At 45.8% G+C, this 16,570-nt stretch overlaps 1 protein-coding gene across 2 annotated transcripts in view; it reads right to left on the reverse strand.

The window, feature by feature from the left end:
* The window catches only part of LOC138964931 (orphan steroid hormone receptor 2-like), a 48,290-nt gene that overhangs the window by 17,877 nt on the left and 13,843 nt on the right, over window positions 1-16,570 (reverse strand). The window contains exons 4-11 of one of the 2 annotated variants that reach the window (XM_070337013.1): window positions 16,291-16,420; window positions 15,345-15,524; window positions 14,791-14,924; window positions 13,793-14,116; window positions 13,403-13,502; window positions 11,299-11,455; window positions 10,125-10,288; window positions 9,355-9,492 (exon numbers count right to left, since the gene is read on the reverse strand). In XM_070337013.1, coding sequence (XP_070193114.1) covers window positions 9,355-9,492; window positions 10,125-10,288; window positions 11,299-11,455; window positions 13,403-13,502; window positions 13,793-14,116; window positions 14,791-14,924; window positions 15,345-15,524; window positions 16,291-16,420 — 1,327 coding nt within the window. Of the gene's footprint in view, window positions 1-9,354; window positions 9,493-10,124; window positions 10,289-11,298; window positions 11,456-13,402; window positions 13,503-13,792; window positions 14,117-14,790; window positions 14,940-15,344; window positions 15,525-16,290; window positions 16,421-16,570 lie in introns of both variants that reach the window. The other variant, XM_070337012.1, reaches the window with a different exon arrangement.

Below are 16,570 nucleotides of genomic sequence, written 5' to 3' on the forward strand. Positions count from 1 at the left end.
CCCTGGTAGACTATTCAACCAGGTACCCAGAAGCCGTGCCTCTGAAGAAAATTGACACCGAGACTGTTGCCGAGGCACTTGTGGACATTTTCAGCAGAATTGGGGTTCCTGAAGAGATCCTCACAGACCTGGGGACACAGTTTGTCTCTGAATGCATGGAAGAGGTCAACAGGCTGCTGAGCATTCGTCACTTGACTACGACACCCTATCACCCGATGTGCAATGGGCTGGTCGAAAAATTCAATGCGACGCTGAAGTCCACGCTGAAGAAACTATGCAGTGAGCAGCCAAGGCAGTGGCATCGCTACATCAATGCCTTGCTGTTTGCATACAGGGAGGTGCCACAAGAGTCCACTGGATTCTCCCCGTTCGAGCTGATGTACGGGCGGACCGTGAGAGGCCCGATGCAGATACTAAAGGAATTGTGGACGAAAGATGTGGACACACCTGAAGTGAAGAACAGTTATCAGTACGTGTTCGAGTTGCGAGAGAAACTGGAGGAGACTCTCGAGATTGCGAGAGAAAACTTGAGAAAGTCTCAGGATAGTGGAAAGCACTACTACGACCGCAAAGCCGTAAACAGGAAGTTTACACCAGGTAACAAAGTGCTGATACTGCTCCCCACTGATCACAACAAACTACTGATGCAGTGGAAAGGCCCATACGAGGTTGAGGCCGTGGTAGGGATCAACGACTACAAGGTGAATGTCGGCAAGAAGTCCAAGATCTACCACGCTAACCTCCTGAAACTGTATGTGGAGAGACCTCCGGAAGCAGTACAGGTCGCAGCAAGTGTGGAAGAACCAGCCGAACTAGACGAGTTCGACGGTGAGGAACTACTGGAGTTGGGAGACCTCCACAAGAAAGAGGGAGTGGATGACGTCAAGCTAGGACCTGACCTGACAGAAGATCAGCAGAAGGAGCTGCATGATTTTATGGGCGACTTCACCCATAGGTTCTCTGATGTTCCAGGCTCTACGTCCTTGGTCGAACATGAAGTCCACCTCACATCTGACGTTCCTGTTCGCTCAAAACCATACCCTATCCCGTTTCAGGCTCGGGAATCCTTGAAGAAGGACATCGACAATATGTTGAAGATGGGGGTCATCCGTGAATCATCATCCCCTTACTCATCTCCCGTTGTTGTGGTCAAGAAGAAAGACGGCACAAACAGGGTATGCATTGACTTCAGGAGAGTCAATAAGATCACCGTGTTTGACCCTGAACCAATGCCGACGGCGGCTGATCTGTTCCGACGGTTGACTGGCAGTAAGATCTTCTCAAAGATCGATCTCAGCAAGGGATATTGGCAGATTCCTGTGCGCGAAGAGGACATACCAAAGACCGCCTTTGCAACTCCAGACGGAACGTATGAGTGCCTGCGGATGCCTTTTGGCATGGTGAACAGTGGTGCTACCCTTACGAGGGGAATGCGAAAAATGCTCAAAGGAATGAAGAATGTTGTGTACTACTGGGATGATCTGCTAGTCCACACGGAGACCTTTGAGGAGCATCTGGAGACTTTGAGGGAATTGTTTTCCCGCCTGACAAAAGCTAATCTGACCGTGAGACCCAGCAAGTGCATTTTGGGGACCGACAACGTTGACTTCATAGGTCATTCACTGAAGGAAGGTCAAAAGGGGCTTTTGTTGGAAAACGTCACCAAGATCCTCAATGCGCCACGTCCTGTAACCAAGAAGCAGGTGCGATCCTTCCTTGGATTGGCTGGGTACTACAGAGAGTTCATTCCAAACTTCGCCGCCATAACGGCGCCTTTGTCGGACATGACCCGAAAAGGATGCCCCAACCGAATACTCTGGGGACCAGCTCAGGAGAAGGCATACCAGACCGTGCGCGACCTGATGTCACGAGACCCGGTGCTACGCCTTCCTGATACTGCCAAAGAGTTCATCTTGCGTACAGACGCATCGGACGAAGGGATCGGCGCCATGCTGATGCAAGAGCATGGAGGTAAACCGTTTCCGGTCAGCTATGCCAGCAAGAAGCTGTCAGGAGCCGAGAAGAACTACTCGACCATGGAGAAAGAGTGTTTAGCCATCGTGTGGGGAATCAAGAAATTTGAACTCTACCTCCAAGGGGTGAAATTCGTGCTTCAGACTGATCACAAACCCCTCACCTACCTGAACTCTGCAAAGTTTGTGAATAATCGTATCATGAGGTGGGTGATGTACTTGCAGAACTTTGATATGCGAGTGGAATCGATCAAAGGTTCAGACAATGTTGGAGCAGATTTTCTCAGCCGAGTATGTGAGTAAAACTGTGTTCATTCTCCAACAGACTAATGTACATACCTGGATTTCAATCTGTTATGTATGCATAACATGTGTACAGGTAGCGTTTCAATGATTGAAAGAAATTAGGTAAATTTCTTCTGGTGTTGGGGGTAATGTTAGGAAACGCTACCGTTGCTGAGCTTTGGTTCAGTTTTGTGTGTTGCATGTAGTTGACTTATTTTTACTTTGTGGGAAAGTACCGATATTATATTTTGTAAACACAATATTTATGCTTGGACGAGAATGCAGGTGAACTTTCTAGTCCTGTCAAAACAAGTTGTTTACCATGCTGATTTAGTGTGAGTTCGTGGCGTTCGATCGGATTAAGGGCGTCGGCACCTTTTGATGTACGTCACAGAGAATGTCGCTAGTTTAGTCCATGCACGGCTCGTATAATGTAGTTGTTTCATGTTCGGTCTGGAATATTCTCGAGATTGAGTATTTACTATATATGCCAGCGCGATTTGAATGTTAAAAAAGCTTCTATTTGAGTTCTGCTAGATGTGCAGTTGTATGTATGTAATGCTAAATAAATCCTCGAACTCAATTTGACGAGTTGTTTTCTGCTGCTGCGAAGACGGGCGACGTAGAATAAAAGAACACAACTATACGACATTTGAGAACTTGTGGCAATCTCAAGTGTCGTGTAACAATTGGGGGCCAAGCCAAGGATCTACGTTTAACGCCAAGGGTTTTCCAGTAACAAAGACAGTCAAGACAGTCACAGGAGGTAGCCATCAATCGGGTGTATCCTGAGGGATCAGTATTGAGACTACGGAACCGTGGATTCGGTGTGACTGGTGAAGAGTTTGGTAATCGCCGCAGCTCGGTACGGTGAGCGACGCCGGAGTGTATCGGGATTACAGAGGTTAGCTGCCGTTTGGACGAGACGGACTTCGTCGCGGAGCTAGTGCATTAATACTACGAAATACGACTGAGGTACGTCGTGTACGTATCGTGAGCAGAGTGCGCCGTCACGTTAGACGAGGAGGGTGGCAGCCTGCGTCTACGAAGGTGAACAGCGACAAGAGAAGCATCGGAGGTGCAGTAGAGACTGTGTTCTTTTAGAAGACTACATTCGTCTACGTTCGTGGCTGTGAAAGAATACAGACGAACGCACCGGAAAAGACCAGAATGGCTGAGTTCTGGGCAAAAGGAGTTGAACTGGGACTGAAAGGCAAGCAGCTGACGGAGTTCGTCGAGTCCCAGACACGACTGCAAGCGCAGCGTGAGCGTGAAGAAAGACAAGCGCAGCGTGAGCGTGAAGAAAGACAAGCGCAGCGTGAGCGTGAAGAAAGACAAGCGCAGCGTGAAGAAAGACAAGCGCAGCGTGAAGATAAAGAAAGACAGGCGCAGCGTGAAGAAAGAGAAAGAGAAGCACAGCGTGAAGAAAGGCAAATTGAGCTGAAACGCTTAGAGCTCCAGATAGAAATGGAGACGAAACGCTTAGAGCTTCAGACAGAAATGGTGCGTGTTCAAAGTGAGCACGAGGCACCACGCCAAAGAGATAACCAGCAGCAAATGTTACACAGGGCACCGAAACTTCCAGCATTCGCTGACGGGAAGGACCAGATCGACTGCTACCTTGCAAGATTCGAGAGGTTCGCTGAGAGTGCTAGATGGCAGCGCGACGACTGGGCGATTCAACTCAGCGCACATTTGACTGGGGCAGCACTTGAGGTCTACACTAGACTCTCAAATGATGACGCCAGAGACTATGATGTACTGAAGGAAGCTCTGTTGCGTTGCTACAACTTCACTGAAAGGGGCTACCGTCAACGCTTCCGCGAATGCCAGCCATTGTCTGGAGAGACACCGAGCCAGTTTGTGGAGCGCCTGTCGTCATACCTGCAGAAGTGGGTGGAGTTATCAGGTGAAGAGCAGTCATACGAGAGTCTGCGGGACTTGATCGTGAAGGAGCAGTTCCTTAATGCCTGCCCGAAGGACCTGGCGACCCGCTTGGAAGAGCAAAAACTGCGGGGTTTGAAGGACATTACTGATGCTGCTGAGCGTTATCTCATTGCTCATGGAAGGACCCTGGGGACGTCAAAGTCATCGAAACCTTTCCAGAAGAGTGGGAACCAGGGAAACCAACCTGCCAAGGGACAAACTGAGTCCGCACCATCATCCAATGAAGGGCAGAACATAACGTGTTTCCATTGCAATGCCAAGGGCCACCGAGTCGCCAACTGTCCCCAAAAGAAAAATAACGGACATGTCAATGACAAAGCGCAAGAACATCGACGGAGATATTACGACAACAAGAGGCAAACGAGTGGCTCGAACCAACAAGTATGTGCGAGCAGCGTCATACTTCCAAGGGCTGCCGAGCAAGTGGCTACACCATCGGACGTGGAAGAATGTATATCTGATGGCCAGCTTCTACTCGCCAATGGCAGGTCAATCTCTGTCGTCGCCAGCGCAGCTGTGTCAGTGTCGAACATGCCCGTGTCGAAGGGATTTGTTGAGAAGCAGGAAGTGACTGTTCTCAGAGATTCGGGCTGCAATGGAGTCATTGTCAAAGAGGATCTGGTGCCAACAGAGAAATTCACTGGTGACTTCAAATGGACGCTCATGGCTGACAGCAAATGCGTGAAGGCACCAGTGGTAAAAATCCAGATCGATACTCCATACTTCACCGGTGAAGTTGAGGCCGTCTGCCTGAAGAATTGTTTGTTTGTTTGTTTATTTGTTGCTTAACTTCCAGCCGACTACGCAGAGCCATATCAGGACGAGGAAGGGGGGGATGAAGGGGGCCACTTGTCAAGTGATTCCTGTTTACAAATGCACTAACCCATTACTTGTGTCCCAGCAGGCTTTAGTAAAACTAAATTAATACCTACTGGAAGATTACCAGTTTCCAGTATGTTAAAATAGGCTTAACCTATCTACTGCTGGACTTATATCAGAACACTAACAGATTAAACTATACATGAATCGCGAGACAAGCGGCAAGAGAAGAGATTTTTGGAAAAAATACAGGTGAGTGAGCAAGAAGGCAGAAAAAAGAAAAGAATTCATGAAGAAAAAGAGAGCATGACAGGAAAGAGGAACCAAAAATCTACCTAACAGCAAACTAGAAAGCTCCTGCGGTTCCAAAAACAGGAGGGGCCTTTAATTTCATAACCGCAGTGCCCCACTGCGGGATGCCTGAAGAAGCCCTTGTACGATCTACTAATTGGGAACATTGGGGGTGCGAGACGTCCTGATGACCCTGATGTCGAATGGAGAATGGGCGCAGCTCAGCCTGCTGTTGAGGAGGAAGACCCACTGCCATTCGCGAATGAAGATATCAGCGAACTGTTACGAGATGACAGAGCAACTGTGCATCGCCGCGACCAGCCGCAGGTTGTAAGCGCTGTGACGACCAGAGCCCAGGCGAAGAAGGACAAAACAACTACGCCACTCAGGGTCACCAACAGTTCTGCAACTGCTGTCGTGGACAGGGATCAGCTGATTCAGCTACAGGAAGCTGATTCGACCTTAACAAAGTACAGGAGTCGTCCTGTCAAGGAGATGACTAAGGGCGAAGGCACTGTGCAATTTGAAGTGAAGGCCAAGATTCTGTACAGGGTGTTCCAGCACGCGAGAGTCAACGGTGGGAAGCCATTACGTCAAGTTCTGGTGCCTCAACCACTTAGGCGCCAGGTGATGGAGGTGGCCCACGACTCTATTATGGGAGGTCACCTGGGTATCAAGAAGACATCGGACAGAATCCAGGCTGCGTTTTACTGGCCAGGACTGCATGCAGATGTGACTCGATTCTGCCGATCGTGCGATATTTGCCAGAAAACCATACCTCGAGGAAGGGTCCCGAAAGTGCCGTTGCAGAAGATGCCTTTGATCGACCGACCTTTCAAGAGGGTGGCCATTGACCTCATCGGCGAGATAAAACCGCCAAGTGAAGCGGGTCATCGTTGGGTACTGACCCTGGTAGACTATTCAACCAGGTACCCAGAAGCCGTGCCTCTGAAGAAAATTGACACCGAGACTGTTGCCGAGGCACTTGTGGACATTTTCAGCAGAATTGGGGTTCCTGAAGAGATCCTCACAGACCTGGGGACACAGTTTGTCTCTGAATGCATGGAAGAGGTCAACAGGCTGCTGAGCATTCGTCACTTGACTACGACACCCTATCACCCGATGTGCAATGGGCTGGTCGAAAAATTCAATGCGACGCTGAAGTCCACGCTGAAGAAACTATGCAGTGAGCAGCCAAGGCAGTGGCATCGCTACATCAATGCCTTGCTGTTTGCATACAGGGAGGTGCCACAAGAGTCCACTGGATTCTCCCCGTTCGAGCTGATGTACGGGCGGACCGTGAGAGGCCCGATGCAGATACTAAAGGAATTGTGGACGAAAGATGTGGACACACCTGAAGTGAAGAACAGTTATCAGTACGTGTTCGAGTTGCGAGAGAAACTGGAGGAGACTCTCGAGATTGCGAGAGAAAACTTGAGAAAGTCTCAGGATAGTGGAAAGCACTACTACGACCGCAAAGCCGTAAACAGGAAGTTTACACCAGGTAACAAAGTGCTGATACTGCTCCCCACTGATCACAACAAACTACTGATGCAGTGGAAAGGCCCATACGAGGTTGAGGCCGTGGTAGGGATCAACGACTACAAGGTGAATGTCGGCAAGAAGTCCAAGATCTACCACGCTAACCTCCTGAAACTGTATGTGGAGAGACCTCCGGAAGCAGTACAGGTCGCAGCAAGTGTGGAAGAACCAGCCGAACTAGACGAGTTCGACGGTGAGGAACTACTGGAGTTGGGAGACCTCCACAAGAAAGAGGGAGTGGATGACGTCAAGCTAGGACCTGACCTGACAGAAGATCAGCAGAAGGAGCTGCATGATTTTATGGGCGACTTCACCCATAGGTTCTCTGATGTTCCAGGCTCTACGTCCTTGGTCGAACATGAAGTCCACCTCACATCTGACGTTCCTGTTCGCTCAAAACCATACCCTATCCCGTTTCAGGCTCGGGAATCCTTGAAGAAGGACATCGACAATATGTTGAAGATGGGGGTCATCCGTGAATCATCATCCCCTTACTCATCTCCCGTTGTTGTGGTCAAGAAGAAAGACGGCACAAACAGGGTATGCATTGACTTCAGGAGAGTCAATAAGATCACCGTGTTTGACCCTGAACCAATGCCGACGGCGGCTGATCTGTTCCGACGGTTGACTGGCAGTAAGATCTTCTCAAAGATCGATCTCAGCAAGGGATATTGGCAGATTCCTGTGCGCGAAGAGGACATACCAAAGACCGCCTTTGCAACTCCAGACGGAACGTATGAGTGCCTGCGGATGCCTTTTGGCATGGTGAACAGTGGTGCTACCCTTACGAGGGGAATGCGAAAAATGCTCAAAGGAATGAAGAATGTTGTGTACTACTGGGATGATCTGCTAGTCCACACGGAGACCTTTGAGGAGCATCTGGAGACTTTGAGGGAATTGTTTTCCCGCCTGACAAAAGCTAATCTGACCGTGAGACCCAGCAAGTGCATTTTGGGGACCGACAACGTTGACTTCATAGGTCATTCACTGAAGGAAGGTCAAAAGGGGCTTTTGTTGGAAAACGTCACCAAGATCCTCAATGCGCCACGTCCTGTAACCAAGAAGCAGGTGCGATCCTTCCTTGGATTGGCTGGGTACTACAGAGAGTTCATTCCAAACTTCGCCGCCATAACGGCGCCTTTGTCGGACATGACCCGAAAAGGATGCCCCAACCGAATACTCTGGGGACCAGCTCAGGAGAAGGCATACCAGACCGTGCGCGACCTGATGTCACGAGACCCGGTGCTACGCCTTCCTGATACTGCCAAAGAGTTCATCTTGCGTACAGACGCATCGGACGAAGGGATCGGCGCCATGCTGATGCAAGAGCATGGAGGTAAACCGTTTCCGGTCAGCTATGCCAGCAAGAAGCTGTCAGGAGCCGAGAAGAACTACTCGACCATGGAGAAAGAGTGTTTAGCCATCGTGTGGGGAATCAAGAAATTTGAACTCTACCTCCAAGGGGTGAAATTCGTGCTTCAGACTGATCACAAACCCCTCACCTACCTGAACTCTGCAAAGTTTGTGAATAATCGTATCATGAGGTGGGTGATGTACTTGCAGAACTTTGATATGCGAGTGGAATCGATCAAAGGTTCAGACAATGTTGGAGCAGATTTTCTCAGCCGAGTATGTGAGTAAAACTGTGTTCATTCTCCAACAGACTAATGTACATACCTGGATTTCAATCTGTTATGTATGCATAACATGTGTACAGGTAGCGTTTCAATGATTGAAAGAAATTAGGTAAATTTCTTCTGGTGTTGGGGGTAATGTTAGGAAACGCTACCGTTGCTGAGCTTTGGTTCAGTTTTGTGTGTTGCATGTAGTTGACTTATTTTTACTTTGTGGGAAAGTACCGATATTATATTTTGTAAACACAATATTTATGCTTGGACGAGAATGCAGGTGAACTTTCTAGTCCTGTCAAAACAAGTTGTTTACCATGCTGATTTAGTGTGAGTTCGTGGCGTTCGATCGGATTAAGGGCGTCGGCACCTTTTGATGTACGTCACAGAGAATGTCGCTAGTTTAGTCCATGCACGGCTCGTATAATGTAGTTGTTTCATGTTCGGTCTGGAATATTCTCGAGATTGAGTATTTACTATATATGCCAGCGCGATTTGAATGTTAAAAAAGCTTCTATTTGAGTTCTGCTAGATGTGCAGTTGTATGTATGTAATGCTAAATAAATCCTCGAACTCAATTTGACGAGTTGTTTTCTGCTGCTGCGAAGACGGGCGACGTAGAATAAAAGAACACAACTATACGACATTTGAGAACTTGTGGCAATCTCAAGTGTCGTGTAACAACAAGCTCTATGTAACTGACAATCCTGGAGGTTAGTGGGGGTTTGAACTGCAGCTGAATATCGGAAGACAGGTCTTTCTGTGACAACCCCAAAGCACCTCCCCTCCCTCCCCCAACAATACCATAACGCCAACTTGCTACCCCCTCCTTCTATTCTGCCACACAAGAATAATAGAGATAAACTCACCAGGAGAGAAGAGTACGAGTGCCTTGAGATATGCAAACTCTGGAGCAGTGACCTGCAGCTGTGCCATGGATGAGATGTAGTCCTGCAGCCTGACGATATGATCCATCACCCCCTTCACCTTGTCCTGCCCAGCCTTGTCTGCACACGCCACAAGTGTATCGGTTTAGTTAACTTTCCAAAAAGCTCAACTTCATTTTTTTTGCACTTTATACTTTACCCCAAAACAAAATAAAAACAATAAATTTAAAACGATCACATTCTCTCTTCTTGTTATACGCTCGTCACTACCTGTACATTGATGTGCATGTGTAACTTTGCAAACCCTTGTAACTGTTCACCTGCTGGGATATAATACCAGTTTCACTGTGTCTTAGACTGGGCGGCTTTTCAATTTTTTACTAACCGTGGGCGGCTTTTAATTTTTTACTAACAGTGGAGCTATCCTGACAATCTGTTTTTCATTCATACAACCTTAGCCTTGCTTTGTTTTCATAAAAAAAAACTAACAATCACACAACCATTCACCTAACGCACAACTGTTCTAGTCTGCTGGTTCAAACTGTTTTCTTTCTCAAATATTTATATGTATTCAATGTGTAAATACTCAAATAGTTGGTTGTTATTCCTAGTTAATATGCAAAGCGCAGAGGGCACGAAACTCTGTGGTTTGCGCTTTATAAGCTTTCCTTATTATCATATTATCCTTTAAGGAAAATAAAAACTTTAACGGTAGCTTAGTAAAGGGTTGACCCAAATTCAAAACAACTGACCAGACTCTGCCTGCTCACCATCTCCATTTTGCAGTGAAGTCTGCAAGTGGTTCAAGATGGCTGCCAGGATGGTGGGGAGACACATGACCTGTGAACACTGTGCCAGGCCTAACGTGAACAGTTCACTCCAACACCACCGCACCAGTGTGGTCTGTATGTCTGCCCTGTCAACAGAAAAATTCAATGTGAACAGTTCACTCCAACACCACTGCACCAGTGTGGTCTGTATGTCTGCCCTGTCAACAGAAAAATTCAATGTGAACAGTTCACTCCAACACCACCGCACCAGTGTGGTCTGTATGTCTGCCCTGTCAACAGAAAAATTCAATGTGAACAGTTCACTCCAACACCACCGCACCAGTGTGGTCTGTATGTCTGCCCTGTCAACAGAAAAATTCAATGTGAACAGTTCACTCCAACACCACCGCACCAGTGTGGTCTGTATGTCTGCCCTGTCAACAGAAAAATTCAATGTGAACAGTTCACTCCAACACCACCGCACCAGTGTGGTCTGTATGTCTGCCCTGTCAACAGAAAAATTCAATGTGAACAGAAAGTGCTTCTTCTTCTTCCTTGTTCGCTTACACAAAGTTTTATACAAGTGAACGGTTTTCTTCAAAAGATTACATGAGCTGTGTGCACATCTGTCAAGACTGTCCTGAGAGTGAGAATAAGAACTGTTTGTAACACTCACAAAGGAAAAGAACGACGGGGATACAAAAAAATGTGCTGAAGTTATTCATTGTCCTATGCCCAGGTCAAGGGGAGAGCATCCAAGATATGCTGTATTTCTAAGTCACTTTTAAAAAGCCACAGATATTTTTTGAAATGTGTCAAAGTATGCCACAATTGGTAACAGTGATGACTAGAAAGAGGACTACACATGCAAAATTCAATAAACTAGTTCATAACAAGAGAGAGAGAGAGAGAGAGAGAGAGAGAGAGAGAGAGAGAGAGAGAGAGAGAGAGAGAGAGAGAGAGAGAGAGAGAGAGAGAGAGAGAGAGAGAGAGAGAGAGAGAGAGTGAGGGAAATTCATACCAACATCTACAATACACTAAAGCATTCTCACAGTCACGGGCGTAGAGAAAATCCACAAGACTGCATACAAGGGGTAAAACATGTCTAAACTGTACAAATAAAGCAACAAACAACCAGATCCACAGCAAAACTCACGTAAGCATCTGGAAGCAAGGCAGGGAGCGCGTCCAGTGCATGGAGAGGAAGAGTAACCTGGACGCACTCTCACAGATGTAGTGGATGTTCAGGTAAGCCGGCATGGGGGAGGGGGTGGTCAGTGTGAACTGGAAGTACGGCTCCGACAGCAAGGGACCTGCAATGAGAAGTGGGTTTTTTTTAACATGTAAAACGACTATTACTAAGAATACTGACCTCAATTAAAGGTTACCCTACTCATGACATGAGTGTCAAACTGACACTCGTAAGCATGGGTAACTCCAAATATTAAAAACGAGGTGATGTATTTTTGTTCTTCTTTCTTCTTCAGCGTTCCACTGTTGTTTCACTTGGTGATGTATTTGAAAGAAATAATATTGCATACATTTATGAAATTATTTGTTCACAAAGGCTTCTAATTATTAGAAACAGACCATGTTCTAAAATCGAGCCCCCAAAACAGTAGCAGTTTATTAATAAAATGTTTTCTCCAAAACACACAGTTCAAAATTGCTGTACTTAGTTTATTGACACTTAATGGATTTTATACATATATATAAGGCCAAAAAAAAAAGGTCTGTTTACGGTAACATAGGCCAAAAAAATAGGGTCGGTAGGTTGGGATTTTTTTTCCCCTCCAAAAAACCTTTTTTTTCTTCTTTTTTCCCCCCCCCAAATGCCAAAAAAAAAGTCTAGGGTCGCGCGAAAAAAATAGGGTCGGTCGGGTTACCGTAAACAGACTATTTTTTTTTTTGCCTAACAGACAAAAAGCAAGAGTTGGAGACATAAAAATGGTGAGAAATGTGTCAGCAAGCATGCGCATGTCCTCTTTGGTCCCAGGATATTTCTTTCTTTATTTGGTGTTTAACATCGTTTTCAACCACGAAGGTTATATCGCGACGGGGGAAGGGGGGAGATAGGATAGAGCCACTTGTCAATTGTTTCTTGTTCACAAAAGCACTAATAAAAAAATTGCTCCAGGGGCTTGCAACGTAGTACAATATATGACCTTACTGGGAGAATGCAAGTTTCCAGTACAAAGGACTTAACATTTCTTACATACTGCTTGACTAAAATCTTTACAAACATTGACAATATTCTATACAAGAAACACTTAACAAGGGTAAAAGGAGAAACAGAATCCGTTAGTCGCCTCTTACGACATGCTGGGGAGCATCGGGTAAATTCTTTCTCGTCCCAACCAATATGGGACTCCCCCTAACCCGCGGGGGGCTCCCAGGATATGGTCAACTTGATGGATGATCAGAAACAACACAAATACACACCACAAAGAAATCTTAATTAGTGTAATTATTGGCTTATCATTTGGACATAGATTCATCTGGGCAGAGGTGCCACCCAAATCGATGGTACACAGCCGCGGAGTTGGATTAGTTGAAATTGTTGTGATTTCAACCAACAGACATGAGACCACAGAAAGTTGAAAAATACTGAAATCATAAAAAATCTACTAAAAACAACAAAATGCAATAAAAACCGTTAAAACATACCTAAATTTAAAATTCGGAGAAAAAAAAAACACCCTACCCAACCCCCCAACAACAACATTAAAACAGTGCAGAAAAATAGACGATAATGAAACTGAAAAGAAACAAAAATAAAATATGAGAGAGAGAAAGAGAGAGAGAGAGAGAGAGAGAGAGAGAGAGAGAGAGAGAGAGAGAGAGAGAGAGAGAGAGAGAGAGAGAGAGAGAGAGAGAGAGAGAGAGAGAGAGAGATTGTCTTACCATCGAGCCAAATGAGCCAACTGACTGGTTGGTAAGCTGGTCTTTCACTTTGGTCACATGCTTTACAGTTGTCACATGCAATGTCAGTGCCTTCTTTCCATTTGACCCGTACCTTATAACATCTATATATACCCTAATATTTTCTCAACGGATTTGCATGAATCTTGAGAATGACCCCTGGGACCTTCAAAAATACGGAATTCAGTATAAATACTGAGCTCTCATCACTGACCCATCAGACCCTTGCGGCTTGTTCCCAACCAGCTTGGTGGGGCGCTGTTTCGCTTTGCACACCTCAGCCTTGTGCCCCAAGCAAATATAGATGAAGACTTGAACACCAGGAGTCCTACACTTACCTTCCAAGTCAATCAGGTATGTGTCATTGGAGTCCACGCTCATGTTGGATTGGTCCAGACTGCTTTCTGCCGCACTGGCATCCCCTCCATCACCCCCAGGCTGCAGAAAAAAAATGTTCAGGTTAATATTAACATCTCTGACATTGCATTCAGAAATTAAGAAGAAGCAAAACACACCACAAAAAAAAAAAGTAAAAAAATAAAGAAGACTTTGCCATCCATAGCAAAAACGGACAAATTAACCCTTACTGCGCAGAGACCGTGTAAATAATTTGTTACTGTACTGTATAAAATACAACAGTTCATAACTGAAAGGTGTCCACAGCATCAAAAAACACACACAGAAGCAAACCATACATAGCTCATCCCAAATCAACAAGACTCACTCACCGGCTGAACAGACGTCTCCTGACAGGCCTTGGCCAGTGTGTCGAAAGCCTTGGCCACAGAGTCGTTAGACTCCATCTGCTCCCCGGTAGTCGTGTCCACCTGGGCCAGAACGTCGGCGGCCGACTGAGCGGCGTTGTCCTCTGACTCCTTTCCCATGGTGGCCAGCGTGGTGACGACGGAGGCGAGCGTGGAGAGGTCGGTGTTGGTGGAGGTGCCCGGAGACATCTGTGAGCTGAGCACCACCATGCCTTGGTCCGTCTGGATCACTCGCTCCTGGAGGTTGGCCAGCAGGCTGCCGTACTTGCCCTCTTCTCCTGGCTCACTCTGTGGAGAATGGCAGTAAACTATACAGTGACGGAGGTCGCATCTGCTTATTTTGCTTACCATCATTTTGCTTACCATCATTTTGCTTACCATCATTTTGCCTACCACCAGCGACTGTCTGACAAAAAATTGATAGAGAATTTACCGAAACTGGTTGCTGTTATGTCTTCTTTTTGTAGTGATAGAGGTCAAGTCATTTGATGTATGTATTGATAGCACTAGCAGTCAAAATTGGAGAAAAAAACAACCAACTTGGAATTGACAAGCTGACTGTTCATCTGACAGGTTTTACACATTGACAGATTTTCAACTGGTCACCATTCAATTCTTTCCTCTTGTCTCTGCACATAATTATGGTATCTATTAAAGCAAAATTAACATAAAATCAAAAAGTGTGAAAAAACAAACAAAACATTAACCCATACAAAACACTACTCTGGGCAAAACAAGATTTTACTTCTGAGAAACAAAGGGAAGTAAGCGCTCTAAATGCATTGCATGTGATGTACACATGCAACAAGACTAAGAGAGAGCTGTGCAGAACCAATTTCCTGGCATCTGAGAAAATAAAATTAACAAGTGACTTTCATCCTCATCTTACGTCAATACTCAATGGAGGGGCGGGGTGCAGGGAAGGGAGGGGGGGGGGGAGTCACCTTGAGTTTAAATATCACCTTTGGGCTGAATGTGGGTATGGCAGCGGAGGGACTATTGAAGTCTTTACGAATGTAGATTCTTTGAGTGGAGGTTGCCACGGTAACAGGCACTTTGTCTTTGTGATCGGCCGGTCGACGCTCCTGTTGCACAGCTGGTAAGACAACACCTGAAGTTATTTTCAATGTGTCACAAGATCAAACAACAAACCCAAAACAACATTCACACAGCAACTTCCATGCATCACTCTCCAAATCCAAACAAATTAAAAACTGCATGGTTACACTGGAAGGATATACTTAAAAAAAAAAAGAAGCTTTTATCTTTAAATACTTTCAGTGCTTTGTATGTTTACTTCTGTTCCTTTTGCGTTCGAACATTTAGTCACTATTTGCAAAACAATTATCCCTAAAACTGATTTTACATCTGAAAACTGTGATCATTCAACAAGGATTTTGAAAAAGTAATTGTGTAAAATCAGGTAACAATCTCGGAATTTCAGGAATTATCTCTGGAAAAAACAGACATCTCGAATCAAATAGGATTTTTCAAAGACAAAAATATGTATACTCACATTCTGAGCGCATGCCAACTGAGAGGCATTTCTGCAGACGACAGTACTGGCAGCGGTTACGATGCAGCTTTGTGACAGGGCAGTCGCGTGTTCCCCGGCAAGCGTAGCCCAGCTGTTTCCTGATGCTGCGCTTGAAGAATCCCTTACACCCCTCGCAGCTGATGGCTCCATAATGCCGACCTGTACGAAAATAAGTTACAACTTTATATCAGGCTGGTGTAGGGATGCCTCTTGACACTTACAGTTTGCAAAATGCAGAGCTAGCTACCTTTATAAATATTAGGCAAAAAGTAGCTTGAAGAAAATTTTTCAAACAATGATTCTGAAACAGGTTTCAATCAGCTCTGGCAATGTTCAAACATCGCTTTCTTAAAAAAAAAATCTTTCAGCATAATGCCTTCACAAGGAAAGTTATGAGGCAGGCAGTTGCATCTAACTGTTCTTTACCGTAGTACACACCTAAAATGTCTCCTTAGTATCTGTGTAAAGAACTGTTGATCAAAAATGTTTTGAATCGACACAGACGCTGGTAATCTTTTTCTACCATTTCCTCACGTCACAGCATGAAGGCTCCAACAACACACGTTCTGATTGGTCGGGTGTCCTGATTTGTGATAAATTCGCAGAAAGAGCTTGCCCTTTTTCCAAAGTAACAACAGCACTGCAAGGTTGCTTTCCAGCTTGTTCAAATGCTTTCTTTCCAGCTTGTAACAGGGCTAATTACGGGACAATAGACGATGTTCGGAAATAACTGTCGGGTTTGTTTGGGTTGTGAACCTGAAAGAGTGGATACTCTAGCATTTAGCGAGTCAAACTTTCCCATGTGACATTATAGGCCAGTCACTAGCAACGGCTAAGTCAACACATGCTGACAAGGAGCATGTATAGAAAGTTTGCCTCACTAAAAGCACGAGTATTCACTGTTCCGGACAAGGGCTTTACTCACCTGAGGCACGATCCCCACAGACGACACAGGGCTCGTACTTGTGCTCAAACTGCTGTTTCTGTGTGATCTTGTCCTGCACCGCCCGCTGCTCCTCTCGCAGTCGCTCCAGGCGCTGCGCATGTTGAAGCTCCTGTTATACACACATCATTGACTGACGTCACTCACCGAAGGCTAGGCACATTTTGTCGTCGTCCTGGAATTTTGGCGAAACTCGATTCTTGGTGATTTTGATCTTTTTGTGCTTTAGACTAAGTAAAACATTCTCCATAAGAAATATTCT

Source organism: Littorina saxatilis, linkage group LG4, assembly GCF_037325665.1.
Source record: "Littorina saxatilis isolate snail1 linkage group LG4, US_GU_Lsax_2.0, whole genome shotgun sequence".
Taxonomy (NCBI): domain Eukaryota; kingdom Metazoa; phylum Mollusca; class Gastropoda; order Littorinimorpha; family Littorinidae; genus Littorina; species Littorina saxatilis.